We start from the raw sequence: 24,047 nt of genomic DNA on the forward strand, positions 1-24,047 counted from the left end.
TCTTAATTGTATAGGAAGGCAAAGTAGTCCGTTGTCCCCGCGGACACGGCTCGTACGTTTACCAAATCCTCTTATGCATCAAGCGATCCCATCAGATTCAATGGAATAATACTTCGACTAAAGATCTGCGTACCCGGAAGAAGGGAGATAATTTTTTTTACCAACACGGGATTCAGACCGGATCGAAACTTGAGCCCAGTTAGGAGCGGCCCGAATTGGGGAAGTAACCATCCCATCCGCAATCCCTCACGTGAGATCCCGACCCTTTTTTGGTGGAGACCGAAAGGGAAAACTCTCCAAGCGCGCGCGCTCATCCCTTCCCCCCGCCCTCCCGCATGCCTCTTCCCCCGCGCGCCCTCAGATTCCTAGCCCGTCGCGCGCGAGCCTCTCCGCCAGCTTCCTTTCCGCGGTGGCTCCTCCCTCCGCTTCCCGCTCTGTCCCACGGCTGACATCACGCCCGGGGTTTCCATCGGATGAGGGAGGGGGAGGAGGCTGCGCTGAACTGCTACGGCGGCAGCGTGATGGCGGCTGGGACCGGGAGGACTTAAAGCAACGGCGACGCACGCCTGCTTACCTCAGGCATTTTTTTTAACCCATTCCTTCCTCTCCTCCCCTCGCCTCTTTTGGAAGGAGTCGCGCTCCCTCCCCCTTCTTTTGGGGGCAAACCAAGCGAAAGGGCCGGGAAGAGGCAAGGAGAGGGTGAGGAGATCCAGGCCGGCCCGGGAGCGCCTCTTTCTCCGCCGCCTCAGCCCTTTTTTTTAAAGGGCCCGGCTGCAGCGCTCTCCGCCGCTTCTTCGCCACGCTGTTCTTCCAGACAGGCCCAGGCAGGCCTGGCGACGCTCAGGTAAGAGCGGCCCACTGAAGGAACACGCAGGAGACTGCGCAGCCTTGGGCTGACCGGTAGGAAGGGAAGATCGCAGGCCGACTTACTCGACTGGGCGCCTGGAGGTTGGGAAAGGGAAATGCGAGAGGAGGAAAAAGGACCAGGGAGGGCGGCAATAAGGCTCCGGCCTGAGTGAGTTGGGAGCCGATTTGCGGCCTTCGGCCTGGAATGGACGAGAGAGAGGAGGGACTGGGCCCAATGGTGCTTTCGGGAGAAGGCCGGCCTTCAGGTGAGCATTCGGGGAGGCGCCTGCAGGGGGCCAGCGCTGGACAGAAAATTGTCACTTTTATTAGCCCCCTGCTAGATGCGGCACCGCGGCTCTCGCTTTGTCCCTCTCTCCCACCCACCCACCCACCCACCCACAGCGTCTTGGACGAAGCGACCACGCTGCTTGCCCTGGCCTTGAGTCCGGCTTTTTTCATCTTCCCCCGCCATCTCCCTTTGTTTACTCCGCGGCTGTGAGAAAGTCAAAAGAGGCTTTCGCAAGCGGGCCAGGGAATGGCGGGCGGGCGGGCCGCGGACAGCTTTGAGAGAAGAAGGTGGGGGGGGGACCTGGTGATGGTCATAGTAAAAAGAGAAGATAGTAAAAAGAAGGCGCCGTGTGCGAAGTCGTGAGAGACACCCACGACGCTCCGGGGAAACCGGAGGGAGGGGGGAAAGCCCATTTGTTTTGGCACCCACTAAATCCACGAGGCCCGCTCCTCATTGGCTGACAGGCTGGCGGTGAGGGTGTCTATGCGCTGCCTTCCTACTGCTCTAAACGGTGGCCCCGCCTTTGCCTAGGTTTCCTAAAAAGAGGAGAGCGCGGGAGAAGGGGAGAGAGCACCGCACAAAACGCAGCTGGACAGATGCGTGCCGATAATGGGCTTTGGGCTCTGGTCTTAGTTTGCGTCGGTTCCAACGATATAGCCACTTTCTCTCGCTGTAGTTGCGCAGGAGCTTTGGAACTTTTAATTAAAACGGGCCTTACACACACACACACACACAAAACACGTTTTTTATTATCCTAAAACTGTCTTCATCTCATGTATGAGTGAGTTAAAAAGATGTGACACCCCCCTCTCTATTCTATATTCAAGTGTCAATTTATCAAATAAATGAATAAATACATGCATACATACATACATACATATATAACATACATATAACATATAATTGTATTGTGAACTCTCATACACACACCGTGTGTGTGTGTGTGTGTGTGTGTGTGTGTGTGTGTGTAAGAGAGAGAGGGGGGGGAGCATAATACAATTCTATGTATGTAATTTTTGTCATGTTGTGACATACCAGCATGTATATAGTGGTAAATTTATTTTGGACTACAGGTAGTCGTTAACTTAAGACCACAATAGAGCCAAAATTTCTTTTGCTAAGTAAAATGGTTGTTAAGTGAATTTGGCCTCATTTTATGACTTTTCTTGCCAGTTTTAAGCCAATCATTGCAATTGTTTAGTTGATAAAGTTAAGTGAATCTGGATTACCCTTTGGCTTTGTTTGTCAAAAGGTCGCAAAAGGTGATCACATACCTCCGGGACACTGCACTTCTCATAAATATGAACTAGTTGCTAAGTGTCTGAATTTTAATCACATGACCCTGGGCTGTATGGCTGTAAGTGTGAAAAATGGCCATGTCACTTTTTCAGTGCCATTGAAACTTTGAACAGTCACTAAATCTGCCTGTGTAGTATTTTAGATACATATGTATATAGCTTTTGTAGAAACTGGTGAAGGAAAAAATAATGTTCTTTTTCCTGTATCATAGTTACTTGAATCAAATCTAATTTTCAGGTAAACAGAAGTGCTATAGAATTAGATTATCAAAAGATACTTTATCTCTGCACAGTATTGATGATACTTTTGTGGGTTTTTAAAAAAATTATTGAGGTACTTATTTTTTTTAAATACAGCTTGTAATTGTAAGACACAGTGTATTTTGTATAAACTCAACCTATGTTCATAATATTGTGGGAACACAGCGAATTGTGATGAGCAAAATAGAATTCTGTTATATGAACGTGACTCTATTGTCAGATTGGGATTGGGTTATGTGAATTAACTAATTGATGGATTAAAATCCTATTTCTGAAAATTGTTGAAACCATCAAACCAGTTTGGTCTTTTTACATAATTAATGTCATAGGACTTACAGAATAGGAAGGAGTGTATGTTCAGTTTGTTAAATAAATAGATAATGCTACTACAATATCTACAAAATTAATTATATAAACATTTAAAATAGTTCTTTATTTTTTAAAGGTAACTTATGCAAGAATCATGAACTGCTGAACACAGTGAAATATCTGAAGCACAAAGAGAGACTTCTAAAAACAATTTATATCCTGGTTACAGCCTGGGATAACTTTTATTTATATTTTTATTTTGGTGAATATTTACAATGAATGGACACAGTGATGAAGAAAGCACAAGGAACACTAGCGGAGAATCAAGGTACGCACTGGGATTTAGTTTGATATAATCTTAATATTTTTGTATAACTAAGCTTTGAAAATCTACATAGTTGTTTTGAGATTTAAAGCTTTATGTATAGCTGGTAAAACTATTTGAAAGTACTAATAAGACTGTCTTTACATTCCCTATATACATACTCCAGATAGACTGTTTGTCCAAGCACAGTATATGCAAAATTATACATCTGGTTGTGCAAGACAAAGTAATAAATATGGGAGATATTTTGAGTCCTACTATATAAAACTGTATCTATGTCATGTGTTTCTGACAGTGTGTTCTGTTTCAGTAACATTTCAGTAGTGTATATGTTATAATCCTGATTAAGAATGGGAACAAATTGTATTTCACTCAAATATACAAGGAGCAAGAAATAGTTGAATGCTAAGAAAACTTTCAGTTATGATCATGATTCTGGACACTAGATAAAAAATCTGAACCATCCTATGTTTTAGACTTGTTAAACAGATAGTAAGTTCACAAATAAGAGTCTATTTTAGGTAGTTGGACTTTTTTTACTGTATCTTTTCAAAAATATATGCAAGAGAAAATGAGAATGAACATTAAGAGATATCTTTATTAATATAATACTTGCAATGTTTTTATAAGTACAATTATAAATATGAAATGTTATGTAATAAATTAGGAACAATTTATATAAGTAGATTATTGGGTCTTGAGCAAAAGTCAAATTTAAGCGATTGTTTTATGCCTTCTAGTCTACAGATAAATCCAGTTTTAACTCAAGTGTGTTTACATATTATCAGAAAACAAACATGTTTTGATTTTAACCTAACATATTAAACTATAGATTTCAAGTGTGATTAAAAGCTAGGTGAATCTCTGAACACAATCATTTGTAATTTATTCAACAACCAATGATTAAAGAATTCTAGACTTAGTACATTGTACTGTATGAACCCAGCTGTTAGATTTATTACTCAATAAAATGCATAAGATTTATTGTACTAGATGCCTCACATAATTTTACTGACCTTTGCACTAGCCAGTGATATGGATTACTTTGAGCAGGAATCTTAAAAACTAGACATAAGCAGTTCCATCTTTGTATTGGCTGTCCAGTTATTTGTATAGAATATAAAGTATAGTCGTACCTTGGTACTCATGGCTCGATGAGTACCAGTTTTCTCATAAGGAGTAATGTTGCCAAGACAGTCACAAGACAGCTGACACCAACAAGCTTGTGCATTGTGTACCAAACAATCTGAGTATGGGACAAAGTTTTCACAACAAAAATGCATTGAGTACCAAATTTGATAAGTTTCAAAGGAGTTGAGTACCAAGGTACTACTGTATTAGAATATCATACAATTGGAGATGATGTTGTTTGCATAGGTTACTTGTTGGTCATTTCAGTCATTCATACATTTTGCGGCTATTAGCTATGTATCTTGCAGTAAAAAATTAACTGAATCAAAATTTATGTTATGTGTTGTTTTTAAGAATTTGACAGTAAAAATACATGATTTTTATTTGAAACACTTCCAAGAGCAATTGTGATTTGATTCTTCGCTGTTCAGACATACATACCTATGTCATAATTGTGGTAGGGAGCGTGTGAATGTTGTCTAGGTTCCTTCCCCTTTCTTAGTCTTGCTCTTCTGAAGCTTTAAGGGCCATATATCATGAGATGTGACAGCAGATTGATCACCTATAACAATTAAGAACTTTCAGATGTGTTACTGGAAATCACTTAATTATCAATGTGAATTCTTAGGAGGTGGGGACAATAAATTTGCTTAAATAGAGTTGAGGCTATAAAGAATATAGATGGTCTTAAAATTTTGCGAGTACGCACGCAAGAGGTACACATGTGCCCGAAACCATCCCCTCTCTATCTCCAAGGCCACAATAGGTAGTCCACTGAGCCAGAAAGGTTGGGGGCTGACGAGTTAAAGGATATACCATATTTTTTTGAGTATAAGATGCACCGGAGTATAAGATGCAGCAAGATTTGAAGAGGCAAATTAAAAAAAAAAAGTTTTTGCACTCTGCAGACTCTGCACTCTGCCAGAAAATGGCATGTTTTTTGTGAAAATGGGCCCTTTATTTGTCAAAAAAGGGCATGCATAACCTTTAGGAGGCTTGTAGAGTGCTCCTGGGGGCTGCCAGGGGCACAAAATGGCCCGTTTTTCAATCATTTTTGCCCTTCCCAGCCCCCAGGAGCGCTCTAGAAGCCTCCTAAAGGCTATGCACAGCCATTTTTTCAAAGGGGGCAGGGTTTCAGCGGGGCAAAAATGTTGTATTCAGTGTATAAGACGCACCCAGATTTTCAATCTCTTTTTTGAGGGAAAAAGGTGTGTCTTACACTCCTAAAAATATGGTAATTTGCAGCTATGCATATGACAAGGTAATTCATAAACATGACTATATGTGCTATAGAATTCTGAATAGGTCCTGTTTGTTGAAAGTACAATAAATCTTTGATTTAGCAGGCCATGATACAATGCACTTTGTATAGAATAGATCAATTTTTAGGCTGATTGATTTCGTTTGTATAATAATGTTACACAAATGATAGACATTTTATATTATTAGTATAATATAACTATAATAATAGAAATTACTACTGGGGATCAGTTTTCTAAATTTGCAAGCATTTGTGAATAATTGAAACTTCTTCCTCCAATTATGTGTTCAAAATAGAATTTTATTGTATCAGAATTTTAACTCTAGATTATGACAAATTTCTGAAGTTAGTCAGTACATCTTAGTCTGTATATCTGTTAATATATTTGTATATCTATTAAGTCTGACTGTTTAATTGATTTATCTCAGTTGCTTTGCTGGTTTAAACAGAAAAGGCAGAAAGTTGGCAGGAAATTGAATGAAGGCATTGCTTATGGCATCTCTGATTTCCCATCTGTCTATTATGTCTTACCTGCTAGAGTAGGGGTGTCAAACTGGCGGTCTGCGGGCCAGATGGTCATGTGCAGACACATCCACCCCAGCTCCCATTCTCGAATGTAGAAAATGTTGTGAAATGTCATGTGACGGCAATGTGACACAGTGAGTTTGACACCCGTATGCTAGAGAGAGTACTTTTGAAAACATCCCATTTTCCAACATAATTAAGATGAAATCAGTATATAGAATGAAGAGGAAGAAAATATTTGGAGCACAATGAAATAATTATCTTATAAAGGAATTTACAGATTCCTTTGGTGTTATGTTAAATAAAAATAAAAAGGATGCTTGAGAAATGATGGAATGAAATAAATTGTGGATGAAGAAAAAAAATGATTGCTGGAAAAATGACAAAAGAAATTTGTGTGTGTATAGGTAAGTAGTCCTCAACTTAAGTGATGCTTCAGAGTTACAACCTACCTGGAAAAAGGGAATTATGATTCAGGTTGTCCGCTAGTCATGTGACTGCACTAAAAAGTTGGCTTTTCCAGCAAGCCAGCCTGGCCTGAATAGAATAAAATATAGGATTAATTTGGTTGTTAATTTTAATTTAATTTTTAAATTTTTATTGTAAATATCAATTGGAGGGGTTTTTTTTTGGATACTTTATTTAATGTCCCTTTTAATTTTTGTAATATGTGTTTTATGTTTTATGTTGTACGCCGCCCTGAGTCCTTGGGAGAAGGGCGGCATATAAATCCAATAAACCTAAACCTAACCTAAATTGCACTTCAGGTATTCATGTGATTTTGTATTACAATGATTTTGCTGAAAGGTGGACATTACTTCTAGTAAAAACATGCTATGGGGTCGCTTAACTACTGCTGCAGAAGTCCTAAAATGGATTGGTCACATGACCAAACTGATTCATGACTATAATGGACAGGCTGCATTACAGTCACATATTGAGGTTGATTTTTAGTCAAAGAGGGAATGATTAAATGAAAAGATATAAAATGGGATAGAAATAATTTTGGAGGTGGGAATCAGAGAAGAGAGCTAGAGAAATTTGCATTTGTGAGAATGGAATTAAATGGGATAAAATGATTTAGAATTAAATTTCAGCAAGAAATGCTGGAAGGAGTATTTGAAAGATTTGTATAGGAATTATAGTGATATATTGTACTCAACACTAGAATTGATACAAATGTGATTATTGGTGATATCCAGGAGAAATGGTTGAAAATAAAGTTATAAAATCAGTGAGAATATTGAAAAGAGGTAAACCAGGTTGACGTAGTGTAACTAAAGAAATATTGAAACATAATTTCTGACAGCATTTTGCAGCAGGTTCAAAGTGTGAAGGCTACATCTGCCTGATGTTGGGAAGAATTCCATTATTGTTCATTTTACACAAATAAAAAAAAATGGGTGAATGCATAATATAGCTTAAAGAGTGTTAAGGAAGGTCTTTAGCAAAATTCTGATCAAAAGAGCATCAGTTTGTAATCAGAACTCAGTTTCTGCCATTCGTCTGGCTAAAGAAGCCTCTAATATTTATATCTGTGAAATAACCTCATCAGAACCTTCTGCAGGTGGAAGTAAGAGGAAAGGATTTTTGTTAATTTAGGCATCTGTAAGTTTTGACTTTCCTATATTTCTGGTTTGAATGCAAGCTTAAAATCTAATATGTATCATCACAGAATGTAAGCTGTTCCAAGTAAAGCTGTCTTGATTGATGGTGCTTTTGTCAGTGCTGATGGTGTTCAAGTGATGCTCCAGTTTTTTGCACCCAAGGCAGTTTATTACTATTGGTATTATCTTTGCTTTCTTTTGTCATAATAATTCTATTTCTATTTGCAACTTTTTTGTACTTTGCTATTTTTTCCAGTTCTTTCTCTTCTATTATGACTCTTTGGGTTCTTCTCTATTATACCAGTATGAGGGTATGAGAGCCAAACACATTCATGCAAATGAATATTGAAATTAGATGCTAATACTTTATTTTATAACATTCTAACATCATGTTTAATGTTTATTTTTTGTAAGTTTAATAAGATAAGGAGAATGATTAGCATCAATAAAAGTGCTTAGGGACATAGTGTGCTGCCGTTGAGCATCATGTTGCTTATTTCTGCTTTACTATTTTTTTCATGGGGATGAATGGACAGAAAAATCTCCCTTATATATGAGCATACATTCTGTTGAACATTCTGAATATGTCTGCTTTATATTGGAAAGATGATAGTGCATTTTTGCAAAATAATGTTTTAGTTGCTATGTTGTGAAAATTTCTTGGGACAGATTTGATCAAACTTGGCACAAATCAGTACAGCCATTCAGTCAGTTGCTTTTATTTATGTTTGTGTTACAAAGCTGCATATAAGAAACTGAAAAATAAAGCAACCTATAAATAAGCTTCCCCAAATTACTGGCTTGCAAAAGTACTTTAACCTCCCAATTATTACCATAAAAACAAGCTTCAAATGAAGTCTGGCAGAGGATCACTGTGCTTCCATGCTAATTGTAGAGGAAGAGAATTATTTCATGAGTAGCATGGTAACCAGATTATGGGAGGAAAAATTAAGGCAGTGTTCCCTTTGCTGCTATTAATATTACTAAGTTCAGAATGAAGTGCTCAGTTGCTTAGCAACATGATGCCTGATATCATTCAGTGTTGTGTTTTCTCCATTTTCTAAGAACAACTATTCAAACACTTAATTTATTATTTTAATTGAGTGGAATGTTTGAATACATTGACATAGATTTTGTGGAAGTCCCAGTCTAAGATGTAACCCACTTAAGATCTATATGGTCTGCTTTATTTGAGAAGTTTTAAAAGTACAAATGAACATTTGTTTATTGCCTTTTCCTAGCTTTCCTAATTCTAAACTTATAATTGCAGCCAATCAGATGATGATTCTGGGTCTGGATCTGGATCTGGTTCAAGTTCTGGAAGCAGTAGCAATGGAAGTAGCAGCCAGTCGGGAAGCAGTGATTCAGATTCTGGTTCAGAGTCTGGCAGTCAATCAGAATCAGAGTCTGACACATCCAAGGAAAAGAAAGTCCAAGCTAAACATCCAAAGGTTGATGGAGCTGAGGTAAAATGAATGAATAATTTATAATTGACTATTTTAAATTGATACTGTATTAACTGAGAATATGAAACCGGGAAATTAATGGTTACTTTGCTTTAAAATATACTGCAATGCTGGAAAAAATAATTTATAAAAGCATTGCAGAACATGTATTTATTTATATTTAAGTACATAATTCTAGTGGTGAACAGTATATATAAAAGCAATATAACAACCCAGAATCAATTTAAATAATATAGTATGAGGGGGGAGAAACCTCAGATTTACTGACCCTGTAGCATCTGGTGAAATGAGTATAAACCCTCAGAGATGAACAGTCCCACAAGCAACCTGGCTGTGCCAAATAGGCCTTTAAAGATAATAATCAGCAAATTGAATTATACCCAAAAGCGTACTGGAAGCAAATGCAGATCACACATTGGTGCTTTTACTGGCAAATTTTGCAGCTTCCAAGTGTCCATGTATTACTGCATTCTACACTAGTTGAAGCTTCTGAGTGCTCTTCAAGAACAAACCTATGGTAAAATGAATTTCAGTATTCAACCGTGAAGTGATTAATGTGTGAATGACAGTGAGCAGAGCCTCCAGTCTAGTAAAGGGTGAAATATATCAGTGGTGGGTTCCGGATCCCGGTGCAACCGGTACGGTGCAACGGGGCCAGGCATCCACCACATGCATGCACGCTTGCATGATTAACAGTTTCTGTTGGAAATAGCTTTTGTGAAATTTTGTTTAAAAGATAGACATACTAAGTATGGCACAAGAAAGGTGGCCCATTGAAAGTATTTTTAACAGTAATTTGATTTTGTTTCAATGCTTAGTAGCTGTTGAAATCACAGCATTAAGCTTTATTTGCTTTTAAACAAACACAGCATCAATTTTAGCATTCATTATGAGCTTCAAAAATCTTACCTAGATTTTTTTGTATATGGATTACTAACAAAAGTAATAAAAATTAAGCTTTGGGAATTATTTTGCAATAGACACTTTACTTGAGCATACTTGATACTATGGGAGGTTGTTTTTTTTAAGTAGATAACTGTTTAAAATAAATATTGAATAAAGATTTGAACCAGGTGACTGTTGTTATGTAATTGTTTAATACAATAAGATTTCGGTTTGCTTTCATTCAGAAGCTCATATGTTGCTGTCTTACTGAATTTATTCTTATATTCCTTTTTCCCAAATGAATTCATACAAAACAAGTTCAAATGTTGTTTGTTTATATTAAAGTTCTATATAATAAAATAGTGGGAATGAAAGAATATAAAAGCAATCTGGTTCTAGAGCAGATTTACTCAGTAAATGTCCAGTTAAATAATTATATCTTAAACAAGATAATGTAAAGATCACAGGAGTGATCCTTAGGAGACCATTTTGATAAAAGAATTCATTTGCTAAAAAGATCCTAATCCTAATTACTAAACTATGAATTGGGACCAGGAGTAGGATATTTCCATATAAATTTAGCATGCAATTTTGTGTGCCCCCGAGGATGGGTGGTTGGATATTGATAATAGAAAGTAGACTAAGGGAGACATGATAGCAGTGTTCCAATATCTCAGGGGTTGCCACAAAGAAGAGGGAGTCAAATTATTTTCCAAGGCACCTGAGAGTAGAACAAGAAGCAATGGGTAAAAACTAATCAAGGAGAGAAGCAACTTAGAATTGAGGAGAAATTTCCTGACAGTTAGAACAATTAATCAGTGGAACAGCTTGCCTCCAGAAGTTGTGAATGCCCCAAAGTCTTTAAGTCTTTAAGAAGATGTTGGGATAGCCATTTGTCTAAAACGGTATAGAGTTTCCTGCCTAGGCAGGGTATTGGACTAGAAGACCTCCAAGGTCCCTTCCAACTCTGCTACTGTTATGTATTGTAATGTATTGATAATTGTAATAATAATTCATATGTAATCATTTATATGTAACACTTTCTAGTGCAAAATTATTAGTTATAGCAGCTACAAATGTTTCATTGCTGCATCTAGGCTGAAGTCAGATTGACATTGATCGTAGATAAATATAATTCTATAAGCATTCTTATAGTTGCTGGCTACCACTCATTTGTCTAAAAAAAGGATAGTAATTTGAAAATGGCATCTTTCAAAGAAGTAGAAATATTTTTCTTCCATAAAAAGGTATTAAACACTCCCTTGAACCATTTGGTTAAACACACTTAGATTTATATATTGCAATAGGTCACTACCTGTTCTTAATTTAAATATTTTCCCAGTTCTGCAGATTGTAGTAACTTAAATAGATTCCATAAACTCTGATTAGATAATGCCCCTTTAAATTCAGTAGATCTCCTCTAATTTTGGTATACAATTTGGAGTAGATGCAAGTAACATTTTACAATAACAATTAATTTGTGGGTCAGCCTAAATTTTAGGATTAGCCCCAGGGTCAGCCTAAATTTTAGGATTAGCCCCAAAGCAGCTCACTGGCTACTTAGAAAGCACTGTTTATTGAAGATAGTGGAGAAATGGGCTCTCCTTCTGGTAAGCATGTTTGTCCTTTATTATATCCATTAGATTATTTTCACTGTAGGAATGACACTGCTGCCTACATTCTAACTATTTGCTGATTTATTTCATTGCTTACTGCTCTCCAGTAAAGTAAGAAATAATATGGGCTCTTATCTAACCAGAAAATTCATTAAGAAATAATATTAGAAACTGCTGCCATTGTTTTACCATTCTGTAATGTTTTTATATGTATTCCACTTCAGTTTTGGAAATCAAATCCAAGCATTCTCGCTGTTCAGAGATCTGCAATGCTCAGGAAACAGCAACAGCAGTCAAAAGCAGCATCCATAAATAGTGGATCAGAAGAGGTAAATAATCATGACCAATTTTCATTTTTTAAAACAGTTCAATATATTAGAGAAAAAAATGGAATGATTCTTGTCAGAGAAAAGTTACATTTCAGATTTATGATTAGAAGCTGTTTAGATAATAATTGTTTCCTTAACTTGGAATGGCATTGCATCTTTAAAATTGCTTAGCAAATCTATTTCTTCATGATTATGATTAATATGCTTTAATCATTGTATAAAAGAGAGTTAAAATCATTGACAGCACAGTTTTTAGGGGCTTTGATCCAGGTACCTTTTAATGAAACTTTATAGTTGGTTTTCTTAATTTCTGATTGCAGCCTACAGTTCCTTTGTAGTTGCAGTAACTATTTATAAATTTGTCAGGCAGAATATACATTTAATGAATTATTATTAAATTAATAAGGTGATAATAAAGTTCATACATATTTCTTACTGTTTAGGAATCATCAAGTAGTGACGATTCTGGAGATGACTCATCCAATGAAATCAAGAGGAAGAAACATAAAGAGTAGGAAATTTAAAAAAAAAAAAGCTTCATAAAAGTTACTTCATTTACTCCATGCCTACTAGCGCAAGTTTATTTTCAGAGATATTTTGTTTCTTATCCAAGGAATCATATTCTTATATTTCTTCATTGGTATTGTATCTTATATAATCATGTCCGGATTTGTATAGAAACATTCTAACGAGAAGTTCAGGCAACTACAGCAGAACTAAAGTTTATATTCCTTTTCAATAAGTTAGAACAATGTTTCCCAAAGTGGGTGGTACCGCCCCCTGGGGGGGTGGGATGATTTAGGGGGCCGCTAGGGGGCACTAAGAGACAAGCGGGGACCGCAGGGAAGGTGCTATGAGAGCGAGGAAATAAAGATTGTGTATTGTGTTGGCTGCAGAGACCGTCGCCCCTAGGTTGGTAGCTTCCCCTTAGCTAATTCTCAGATGGAAACGGTCGGTGAGCGGGGAGATCGTGCACAGTGTTGTTAGGGGGGGGGGAAACCCCACCAATCGAATTCTAGTTGCCACTGGTTTAAAAAACGGCCACATATTTCGTGCCATCCTTTTCCATTGCATGGAGACGCTGCTGGGTAAAAGTAACTGGGGAGAGGGGGTGATGAGCGGAAGTGCGGTCGCTCTCTTTTGGTGGTGTGGATTTTGGTTAGGGAGGTTTGGATTCCCAGCAGGAGGGAATCTTGATTGCAATCTTCCGTTTCTAGCTTTGGAAATACGGGTGTTGTTAAACTCACAGGAGCTTTCTTTGATATAGTATACCATATGTATATACTACAGGGCGGGGCATAACCTTTTCCTAGGGGGTCACAGCAAGATCGACAGCAGTTTACAACTTCCGCGACACCTCATTTTAAAGCCCATAAAAAACTGAATTGAATGAGCTATTAAATGTTAAATTTGCTTTAAGAATGGCTGGAAAATTCGATTCGGAAGAACAAAGGATCATTGACAGAATAAAATGCATTGCCTTTCGAGAGGCTCGCGATGCTGGAGCAACAACAATGTCGAATTTTGGGGCAATGACGTCTGGCCGGGAAATTCGCCAGATCTCAATCCGGCAGAGAACATTGGGGCCATAATTAAGGATGAAGTGGAAGCTCTGATGATTCAGGAGCAAGGTCAAAATCGATATTCGGTTGAAACTTTGAGAATGAATTTGGAAACTGTGTTGAAAATCTGGAAAATCGAACGGAACTGTTTGAAGATTTGTTGTGTTCTTATCTACCTCGTTTGAATGCTGTTCGAAGGGCTAATGGTGGTCATACTGACTATTAAATCGTGTCAATAAACTCAGTTTTTGATGGGCTTTCGAATGGTGTATGAATTATTTGTGTTGTTATTACAAGTGTTGCTGTGACCCCCTAGGAAAAGGTTATGCCCCGCCCTGTACTATAGTATAGGTCAGGAGTCCCCAAACTTGACAACTTTACGACTTGTGGACGTCAATTCCCACAATTCTCCAGCCAGCATAGCTGGACGTTGAAGTCCATAGCTGTCTGGAGAATTCTGGGAGTTGAAGTCCACAAGTCTTAAAATTGCCAAGTTTGAAGACCTCTGGTATAGGTTCTCCTGCTTGTGCAGGGGGCTGGACCAGAAGACCTCCAGCTCATTTATTCTAAAGCTTATAAAAGCTCCACTCAATGCTGGTCGCGGGTGGATTTTCTTTTGGTAGGGATTCACTTAGCAAAGCCTTAAGCCAGATGTGAACACACACATATTGTAAGTATTCTGATTTTCAGAGCAGAAATGGCAGAAGCAGAAAAATCAAAGAAGAAATGTAGACAATATAGTGTGGAATATCTGAAGTATGGATTTATACCAGCACCATCAAACCAGCAGCTGCCACGGTGCCTACTATGTGAAAAAATATTTTCTAATGAGGCAATAAAGCCTTCCAGACTGAATGAACATTTGAAGAAGGCACATCCTGACAAGGCAGACAAGAACCTAACTTTTTTTCAATTACTTTGTGACAACTTGCAAAAGCACCCAACACGGTCACGCATGTTTTACAATACTTCCCAGCAAAACACTGATGGTTTGCGTGCATCATACAACATTTCATTGCTGATTGCTAAGTCTGGAAAGCCACATAACTATTGGTGAAGAACTCATCCTACCAGCCGTTAGTGAGGTTCTGAGTACTGTTTGCATAAGTCACCACATGATATAATTAAGACAATTCCTCTCAGCAACAATTCAGTGCAAAGACACATAGATGAAATGGCTGAGAATGTGGAAGATGTATTGTGCAGCATACTACAGACAACAGACTTTGCATTACAGCTGGATGAATCAACTTTGCCAGGCAATGAATCTTTGCTTCTTGCTTATGTGCGCTTTATTAAAGATGAAAGTTTGACTCAAGAGTTGTTATTTGCAAGGCAACTAAAAACAGATACTAAAGGGGAGTCAATATTTCATGTTGTTGTGCAGTTTTTCAAAGACAAGGAAATTCCACTTACCAGCATATTAGCTCGTGCAACTGATGGAGCACCATCAATGACTGGTCGCTACTGTGGGCGCATTGCTTACTTGAAAAAAGCTGTGCCAAATGTCTACCATTCACTGTGTCATTCATTGCCAACATCTGGTTGCAAAAACCCTCAGTGATCGCTTGCACAAGTCATTACACACTGTCATTACTGCAGTTAACAAAATTAAAGTACATGGTCTCAACGAATCAGAGAGCTCTGTGTTGAGAATGATGAAGATTTTAATCGTTTGCTGCTTCATACAGAAGTTCATTGGGTATCAAAAGGCAACCGTGTGAGACGCTTTTACAATCTTTTTGACACTTGTGGAGTTTTTTGAAGACAAGACTGCTTTGCTCAATGGTGAACTCAAGAGATCAGGCATGACATTGCTTATTTATCAGAACTATTTGCAAAGTTCAATGAAGTGAATTTGCAGTTGCAAGGAAATGAGGTCAATCTTATTAAGGCCAAATCTGTCATCTCTACGTTTGTTGCAAAGTTAACTCTATTCAAGCGCAATATAGGCCGTCGGAAACTATACCAATTTCTGAGCTTGTCTGAGCTAGAAGAGAAAGGTGGGATACAAGATGATGATCTTCAAGTTTTTTGTGACCATTTGGACATGCTGCATAAAGATATGTCTGAGCGATATCAGGATCTTCTTTTGATGGAAATTCAAGATTGAGTGATAAATCCATTTTCAGATACTGAGGAAGATGGGGTAGTGGAGGAACAACTCATAGAGCTGCAAAATGACATTGAGCTGAAGCCAAAGTTTAAGAAATCATACCAAGAGTTTTGGTTACAGAAAGAAATTTCTGATCGCTATCCTGCAATATGGAAAGTGGTTAAGAAGCTCCTTGTTGCATTTCCATCATCATATTTGGTGGAATATGGCTTCAGTGTGGTCAATCCAACTTCCCTCCAAGCAAGACATTGGGAAACTGGTATCACTTCATCAAGCCCATCCATCACATTAGGAATTTACTGAACAGTGAAGTGGTTACTAAATTTTACTGTTTACTAAGTTACTAGTTACTAAGATTCTTGATAAATGACTATCAGACTTTGAAAACCTGGTATCACTGGATCATGTTCAGCAATTTTGTTGAATTAACATTAACTAAAAAGGTTTTTAAATTGGATTTTGAATAAATGTGCAATTGTTACAGTTTTGAATTTTACTTTGACTATCTTCCTTCTGTCGTGCAAACCGCCCAGTCACGTACCCCCCCAGCCACACCCACCAAGCCACTCCCACAGAACCGGTAGTAACAAAAATTGAATTCCACCACTGGGTGGGGGGGGCAGTGAGGATCAGTTTGTAGCACCAAGGGGGCGGTAGATTGAAAAAGTTTGGGAACCACTAAGTTAGAGCAGTCCCTTCCACCTCTTGATTTTAAATCTAGGAAGTGTAGATTTTTCTTACTGTCATATTTAAGAAATGTTGAGAAATACTTGATGGATAAGGCAATATGGAGGAGCTCTGCCTCTCTCAGTTTGAAGGCCCTTAGTATAAGAAATACATTTTAAATTATACCAAAACTGTTTTATTTATGACATATAATAGTAGAATAGTAATAGTAGAAACCATTATAAATGCAGGAATGAACAGGTTCAAATTCAGGACAAATGCTGTCTTTTGGGTTTTATTTTTTAAAAATCTACTTTATCTTTAATTTATCATTAAAGTAAGGGAGAGAGCTTGAAAAGAAACTTTTTTCAATTTTATTTTTTTATATTTTCTTTTTTCCTTTTTCCTCATCCATACACCATAATCGCAAAAATATAAATTAACAACCTCTTAACAGTATGCATTATGTAAATGCCACTTTTCCCTAGACTTAACATTGTTAATATGGCAGTTATCAATGTAAACAATTAATTAATGTTTATATTAATGATTATAAGTTATTCATGATTAAATATTGTCATGTGAAAATTTGTTCAGTTATATGAAGCTGAAATACCCACAAAGCTATTTTAATTGTTCATTTCAGTTTAATAAATTCAAAAGAAAGATTTTGTTATTTAAAACTTTTTGCATACTTTCCCTGTACATCTTTTATTTTCTGCTAGGTTCATTATTTCTACAAAATGTGGATATTAATATTATTTTTGTGAAACACGATACTGATATGTTTTTATTAAATTTTGAACAGAATGAGAATATATGCCATGTTTCCCCTAAAATAAGACAGGGTCTTATTTCTCAGTATTTTCTTTTGACCCCCGAAATAAGCACTTGACCTTATTTTCTGGGAGGTCTTATTATTTTTGAGATGCAGGAGGCGGTCAACATGGTCACCTCATGGCTGTTGTTGTTTTGCAATATTTTCAGGGAGGGCTTATTTTCAGGGGAGGGCTTATTTTTAGTGCATGCGTTCAAAAACCCAATTGGGCTTATTATCTGGGGAGGGTTTATTTTCAGGGAAACAGCGTACTTAAACATTTTTTCTGTAATTTTAATCTGAATAGTGAAGATTGGCAAATGTCTGGATCAGGATCTATTTCGGGAACAGCTTCAGAATCTGAAATAGAAGGAAGCAGAGAAAAAAGTAGTTGTGAAGAGAGTGAATCTGATTATGAACCAAAAAATAAAGTCAAAAGCAGGAAGCCTCCAAGCAGGTAGGTAATACCACTTTAGAAAATAAAAGTTAATATGCATATCTTTCCTTTAAAAAATCTTTTGAGGTACAAATTTGATAAATTGCCTTGTAAATATTCATTCAGTAAATTATCTCTCCATGTGTTAGGAAGCTGAATTTTGAATAGAAACATTTAATTGATGGCCTTAGATCAGCAAAGCTGTAATATCACATGAAAATCTCAGTTTTCAGAAGAACCAAAGTACAATTTTGGGTTGATAACAACTTGAACCGAACATGTGTTCTAATAGAAATGAGTGAATATTGCCACAAGTCCTCACTGAGTTTGATATGAACTGCTTTAGTCAAATTGCCAACTGGTTACCTCAAATGGATATCTCAAAGATTTTATGGATAGTTTAATCTGTGTTAGAGGGAATTAACTTTTGTGCTCATTGCTAAATCAGAAGAACATGAGTTGTTACTTCATCCTACTCATCTGTCATAAAAGGAGACACAAGTCTCCTTGTGTTTCCTTAGTTTTCATAACCTAGTAATGCTAAGAATCTAGGCTTTTGCTTAATGAACTTTTGGGCATGGAATTCTGATAATTTTCTAGGTGCTACCACTGAGTAGCCAGCCAAATTGCTTATATGACATTTTCATAATTGAATTTGCTTTTGTACATCATAGTGTATTTTTTTTAAAGTCAGGATAATGTTTTTGGTTCCAAATGATAGTTGATATATTAATCTAACATTCCATGAAGCACATGGAACATCATAGTTGAGATTCCAGCTGCTTTTTTTCATAATAGGATCACTTTAATAGGTAGGCTGTCCATTATTCAGCATTCAAACTACATTCCTCATTTATTTCAGTAGTGTACTATGTCCTGTTCCATATGCAAAAGAACGGACTGAAATTATTGTACAAGAATAAAAAAATTTAATGAGCAGATACTAAAGCAGTGAAGTTGCTTTGTTTTAATACTTTACAGTTTTCAATCTTTCATTCAAGAAGTTTACAAAAAATCTTAGTATTTGAATAGCCCACAGTTTTCTAAGTATACTCATCAATCATTTTTTCCAGGCATTGATACAATAATGTTTTGAAAGACTTATTTTTCTATTATTTATTATTTAAGAATAAAACAAAAAAGTGGAAAGAAAACTGCAGTGCAGAAAAAACGACAACTTGACTCATCCTCATCCTCATCCTCAGATGATGATGATTATGATAAAAGAGGTTCTCGCCGCCAGGCAACAGTAAATGTTAGTTATAAAGAAGCTGAAGAAGCAAAGACGGATTCAGATGATCTCCTAGAAGTTTGTGGAGAGGATGTTCCACAGCCTGAAGAAGATGAATTTGAAACAATTGAAAAATTTATGGATAGTCGCATTGGAAGAAAAGGAGGTAATCTTTAATTTACATTAGAAAAATAGATTCATAATTGCTATAGTTTTGTTTTTGTTGCAGTGTACATTGAATAGCTATAGGCTAACGGGGCTATATGGCTTGAGGTATCTTAAAATATCATTAAATATTCTATGTAAAATAACAGAAATATGTTCATATAAAAGATTCTGATGGTTTACTAATTTTATCGATAAAAGAACTTACTCTCTTAAGTTCACTTAGACATTATTTGTATACTATATGGTATACAGGTAGTCCTCAATTTTCAACTATTTGTTTAGTGGTCTTCAAAGTTACAATGGCACTAAAAAAAACCTTATTGTTTTCACACTTACGATTAAGGGTCATACGATCAAATTTGGATGCTTGGCAACTGGCAAGTATTTATGACAATTACAGTGTCCCAGGGTCATTTGATCACCTTCCTGACAAGCAAAGTCAAAATCTTTGTTTTTACCTTTCCACTCTTGGGAGAGGACAGGGAGGATGAAAAAAACAACCAGGCTAGGTACAGATTACTTGCTTCTCCCCCACCCCCTTGTTTAAGCATTTTCTCCTCTCTCCAAGGGAGGAAAAGAAGATCCCAAATGATTTCTAAGAAATCTCTCCTGGTTTGTTTGTTTTTAAACCCCCACCCCCCCCGCCCGGCAAAGTGGAGAGATTTGAGAAGAAGGGATCACACACAAGTAAGCAGGCATGCAATGAGGAGTACAATTGGCAGTTGGAGTAGTGCGCTTGTAGTTCTCAGCCCTGAGCCTACTCATGGTTACTGCCTTTCAGTATGTATTTTTTTGTTATGTGGCTGTTTACTTTCTTGTACTTCTTCATCTACAATCATTCAGTTCTGAAAGGGGGGGATAAAAATAATAGGCACAGATATTGTGTATTAACTGTAATAGTGATCATGTGACTTGGACAGTGCAAAGGGTGTAAACTTGGGCATTAGTCATAAAATTATTTTTCTCAGCAGTATTATAACTGAACAGTTGCTGAACAAGACAGTCAGTAAGCGACATCTACCCCTATGCTAGTAATTGCCCAGCATCAAGAGGAAACTTTGTTTTAGATTGGTTGAAATCACACTAGTCAATTCTTTGGCAGAATATTATTTCCGTGAAACTTTTAATTTGACAAAACTGCATCACATTATTGCATTAAATGCCTACAGAAGTTTTTATCTTAAAACCATCTGCTATTTTATATTCCATATAAGAATTGTATACGGTTGAAGTTTTTTTAAACTATGACTATTTTTTTCAGTAACTGGTGCTACAACCACTATCTATGCAGTTGAAGCTGATGGAGATCCAAATGAAGGATATGATAAATCAAAAGAATCTGGTGATACGCAGTATTTGATTAAATGGAAAGGTTGGTCCCATATTCATAATACCTGGGAAACTGAAGAAACTCTAAAGCAGCAGAATGTTAGAGGAATGAAGAAACTGGACAACTATAAGAAAAAGGATCAGGAAACTAAGCGCTGGTGAGTGTTTGCAAATTATAATAACATTGTTAATGTTATGTGTAATATTTGTATGATATATAAAGCAAGTGTCATTAAATAATTTATATTTTCGAATTCAAGTTATGTTAGTACTCCTGATCGACAAATTCAGGTTATCTTCAATGGTTTAGCAGAATGAATAGATTTTATTTGAATGTAAAATCTTTAATAATACAGGTAGTTAAAATTATGAAACCATAATTTTTGTTATTAAACAAGGCAGTTATTAAATGAGTTGCACCTGAATTTATGATTTTTTGCCAATTTGCTAAGTGAATTATGCAGTCATTAACTGAATCTTGTTTCCCCCATTGATTTTGTCTTTTGAAAGCCAACTAGGCCATATATATAATCACTTCCTAAACAATGCTTATATATATGGACATGATACACTGCAACTGTTGTAAATGCTGATGGCCAATTTTTTGTCATCTGTGACGATTCTAAGTGAAAGGACCAGTCATGTCATTTTCTCAGTGCCATTGTAACTTCAAATAGTTGCTAAATAAATGGTTGTAAATCAAGGAATCCTTGTAAATCCAGGGATTTACTATGCAGGATACAGGATACAGCTTTACTAGATTTTTAAAAAACTGGATGAAAATAAATACCCATAATCATTGCTAAACACTTAGGAAGATGTTTTTATTCTAAAAAGCTATCTAATTTTTGTCTTTAAACGAATGTGATTTAAAATTGAAGCTTCAGTTTAAAAGAATACAATTCAGCTGAAGTTATGAACATATAGGGGTACACAGTATATCTCCTGCCATAGTCTGCATTAGGAAATAATAAGAGAATTATTCTTTACATTGATTAATGTTGCACAGAATGTGTAAACATCCATATTGAAAATTTTATACTCAGAAATGTACAGATCAAATATTAGCTATGCAATATTATTCAAAAATGCATTGTTGATTTTTTTTAGCCACAGTAAACTTTACTATTTTACTACTATTTACTAAATTTTGTTGGCTAAGTTAGATGTTGGTTAAAAGATTAATTTTATAAAAATGAGATGACTTCAGTGTATAGCAAGATGATGCCTTGTTTTTAATTGTACAAAAAAGGATATTCAATATAACTTAGTTCTGGTTCAGTTATGTATAAATCATTAAAATCTGACTAAAGTTCCAATTATCGGTGTACATAAAATAGAAAATCCTTTTTTAAAACACTGACAGTAAACCATGGATTCCAGAAATTCTGCTTGAAGCATTGTTGGGTCAGCCTGAATTCAGCAGAAACAAAACTCCAGGCATTTTAGTTGTTTTAGGGGTTTTTAGATTTTTTTTTAAATCCCAGCTTCATTTGTTTTATAAATAACTCAGGGTGATGAATACTCCTTCCTTCTCCTATTTACTCTACAACAAACCTGTGAGATGATTTGGGCTGTTAGTGACTAGTCCAAAATCACCAGCCAGCTTTCATTCCTGAGATTGGAGTAGAACTCAAAGGCTCCTGGTTTATAGCTTGGTGCCAAATAAGTCAGGACTTGTGCATGTCACCCCATCTTCTTCCAAGTGGAGCCAACCCAACCTATCTTCCCAGCACCTGCTCTCTCCTTTCACCCACTGTCAATCCATATTTGACAAGTCTGACCACCCATTTTCAGAGAAATTTGCCTCTTGCTTTTCCCCTGCCCCAACTTTACTACCACTGCCAGTATATTAGACTGTGTGCCTAATTACGAAACTGATTACTAGCGATAAGTGACAGGTACTCAGCATGCCTATTCCACCGTCTTCTGTTCTATAATCTTATTAGCCTATCCTTTCTCATAGTCATGGTTGCTAATCTCCATACATGCTGTTTTCAAAGAAATTATTTAGCTGTGATATTTCCATATTCTTTTCCACACATTGTGCTTGATATATTGGGGTGTTTTAGGCCATATCTAGGCTCATACAGTCCTATTTCATTCTCATTACAAACAAGGTATAGAATAGCTGTTCCATGCACAGAACAATTTGTGTAGGGACTCTTTTCTATGTTGCTACTTCTAGTCTTTTTCATACCCCTAGCTAGGATCTAAATACCTTGGTATCAACAGACAGTTCTTCATTTTCCTGAAACTAAGGTTCATGTGATATAAGGAAAACCTTAGATTTTAGGCCATGAAATACATGTCAACAGGTCCTGAAGTGACTGTTAGCTAGCCGTCTCTTTTTCTTGTTATTCTTTTTTATAATACTTGTTTCTTTTATTATTTATATCTAATAATATAATTGATTATTTAATATAATCTTCATTTATACTTCATAGTTAATGAATTTTCATAGCTAATGCAAACCAAATGTTCCTGGTGGGTTATATGATAACATGTAAAAGATACAGTGAAAATATTTTTTTAAATAGTAGCAATCAACAAGTAAAAAAAAAGAAATAATACATCAACCCTCCCTGAAAATGGATACTGAGGTGTCAAACTAGGTTTGAAGATTTGTGTAATGAAACTTTCTTTCAAGATTTTCTTAAAATCATGTGTGAGGGTTTTACACACCTCCTGTATAATTATAAACCATTTTTAGTATCTTGTCAGAAAGATAATACCTAAATGCATTGGATAATCTTCTGTATCATCTCGAATCTTTGTCTAAATATTTAAGAAAGAGTTTTTGGGGTTGTGCAGGATAGCATTGGGAAGTCCAGAAGCCACACTATTCATATTACCCTTTAGGATCCAACCATTGTAAGTCACAACTTTGCAAAAGTCATATGTGGGGTGGTTGTCATCTTGTTAGATAGAGTATTTTCGTACCTTGAAATCGTATCAATGTTTTTTTAATGATGTCACTAACATTATGTATATTTTCTTTCCAGGCTGAAAAATGCTTCTCCAGAAGACGTAGAATATTACAACTGTCAGCAAGAGCTTACAGATGACTTGCATAAGCAGTATCAAATTGTAGAGAGAATTATTGGTAGGTGATATAACTTGAAACTTGAAATATACATGATTCAAATATATTTAAATTCATAATATTTATATAAAACATTATTTTAAATGCATTTTATTTATTTGCTTAGGCTTAAAGCCATTGTAATCACGGTGACTGTTAAAAATTACTTACAGCCTGGGTTTTGATGAAAATAAATTAAGTTTAAACAATGCTGTTGAATTTGTAAATGCAGTAATAGTAGAGAAATATAATTACTTTACTCTTTCTATTATAGCGTAAGCTTAAACTTAAGTTTTTATCCATTTTGGCAACCAGTATTTGATTGCACTCATCTTTAGCTTTTGTCAAATCAAAAACTTACTGGATTGGTGACCAGGCAGAGGCAATGCAGGAACAATCCTGTCAATTGCCAATATCAATCATTTATTCCAAGGCAAATCAAGTATCCTACAGAATGTACATCAAGGCTTTGGGAAAATCTTCAAGAAG

At 36.3% G+C, this 24,047-nt stretch overlaps 1 protein-coding gene across 2 annotated transcripts in view; it reads left to right on the top strand.

The window, feature by feature from the left end:
- The first annotated feature begins 426 nt into the window (after window positions 1-426).
- Window positions 427-24,047, top strand: part of CHD1 (chromodomain helicase DNA binding protein 1) — a 54,841-nt gene continuing 31,220 nt past the window's right edge. For both annotated transcript variants that reach the window (XM_032213071.1, XM_032213072.1), the window contains exons 1-9: window positions 427-844; window positions 3,140-3,331; window positions 9,123-9,318; window positions 12,044-12,148; window positions 12,592-12,659; window positions 17,617-17,766; window positions 18,874-19,142; window positions 20,406-20,631; window positions 23,479-23,579. In XM_032213071.1, the coding sequence (XP_032068962.1) occupies window positions 3,279-3,331; window positions 9,123-9,318; window positions 12,044-12,148; window positions 12,592-12,659; window positions 17,617-17,766; window positions 18,874-19,142; window positions 20,406-20,631; window positions 23,479-23,579 (1,168 nt within the window). In that variant the 5' untranslated portion in view covers window positions 427-844; window positions 3,140-3,278. The remainder of the gene's footprint in view (window positions 845-3,139; window positions 3,332-9,122; window positions 9,319-12,043; window positions 12,149-12,591; window positions 12,660-17,616; window positions 17,767-18,873; window positions 19,143-20,405; window positions 20,632-23,478; window positions 23,580-24,047) is intronic.

The sequence above is a fragment of the Thamnophis elegans genome, chromosome 3 (genome assembly GCF_009769535.1).
Source record: "Thamnophis elegans isolate rThaEle1 chromosome 3, rThaEle1.pri, whole genome shotgun sequence".
NCBI lineage: Eukaryota > Metazoa > Chordata > Lepidosauria > Squamata > Colubridae > Thamnophis > Thamnophis elegans.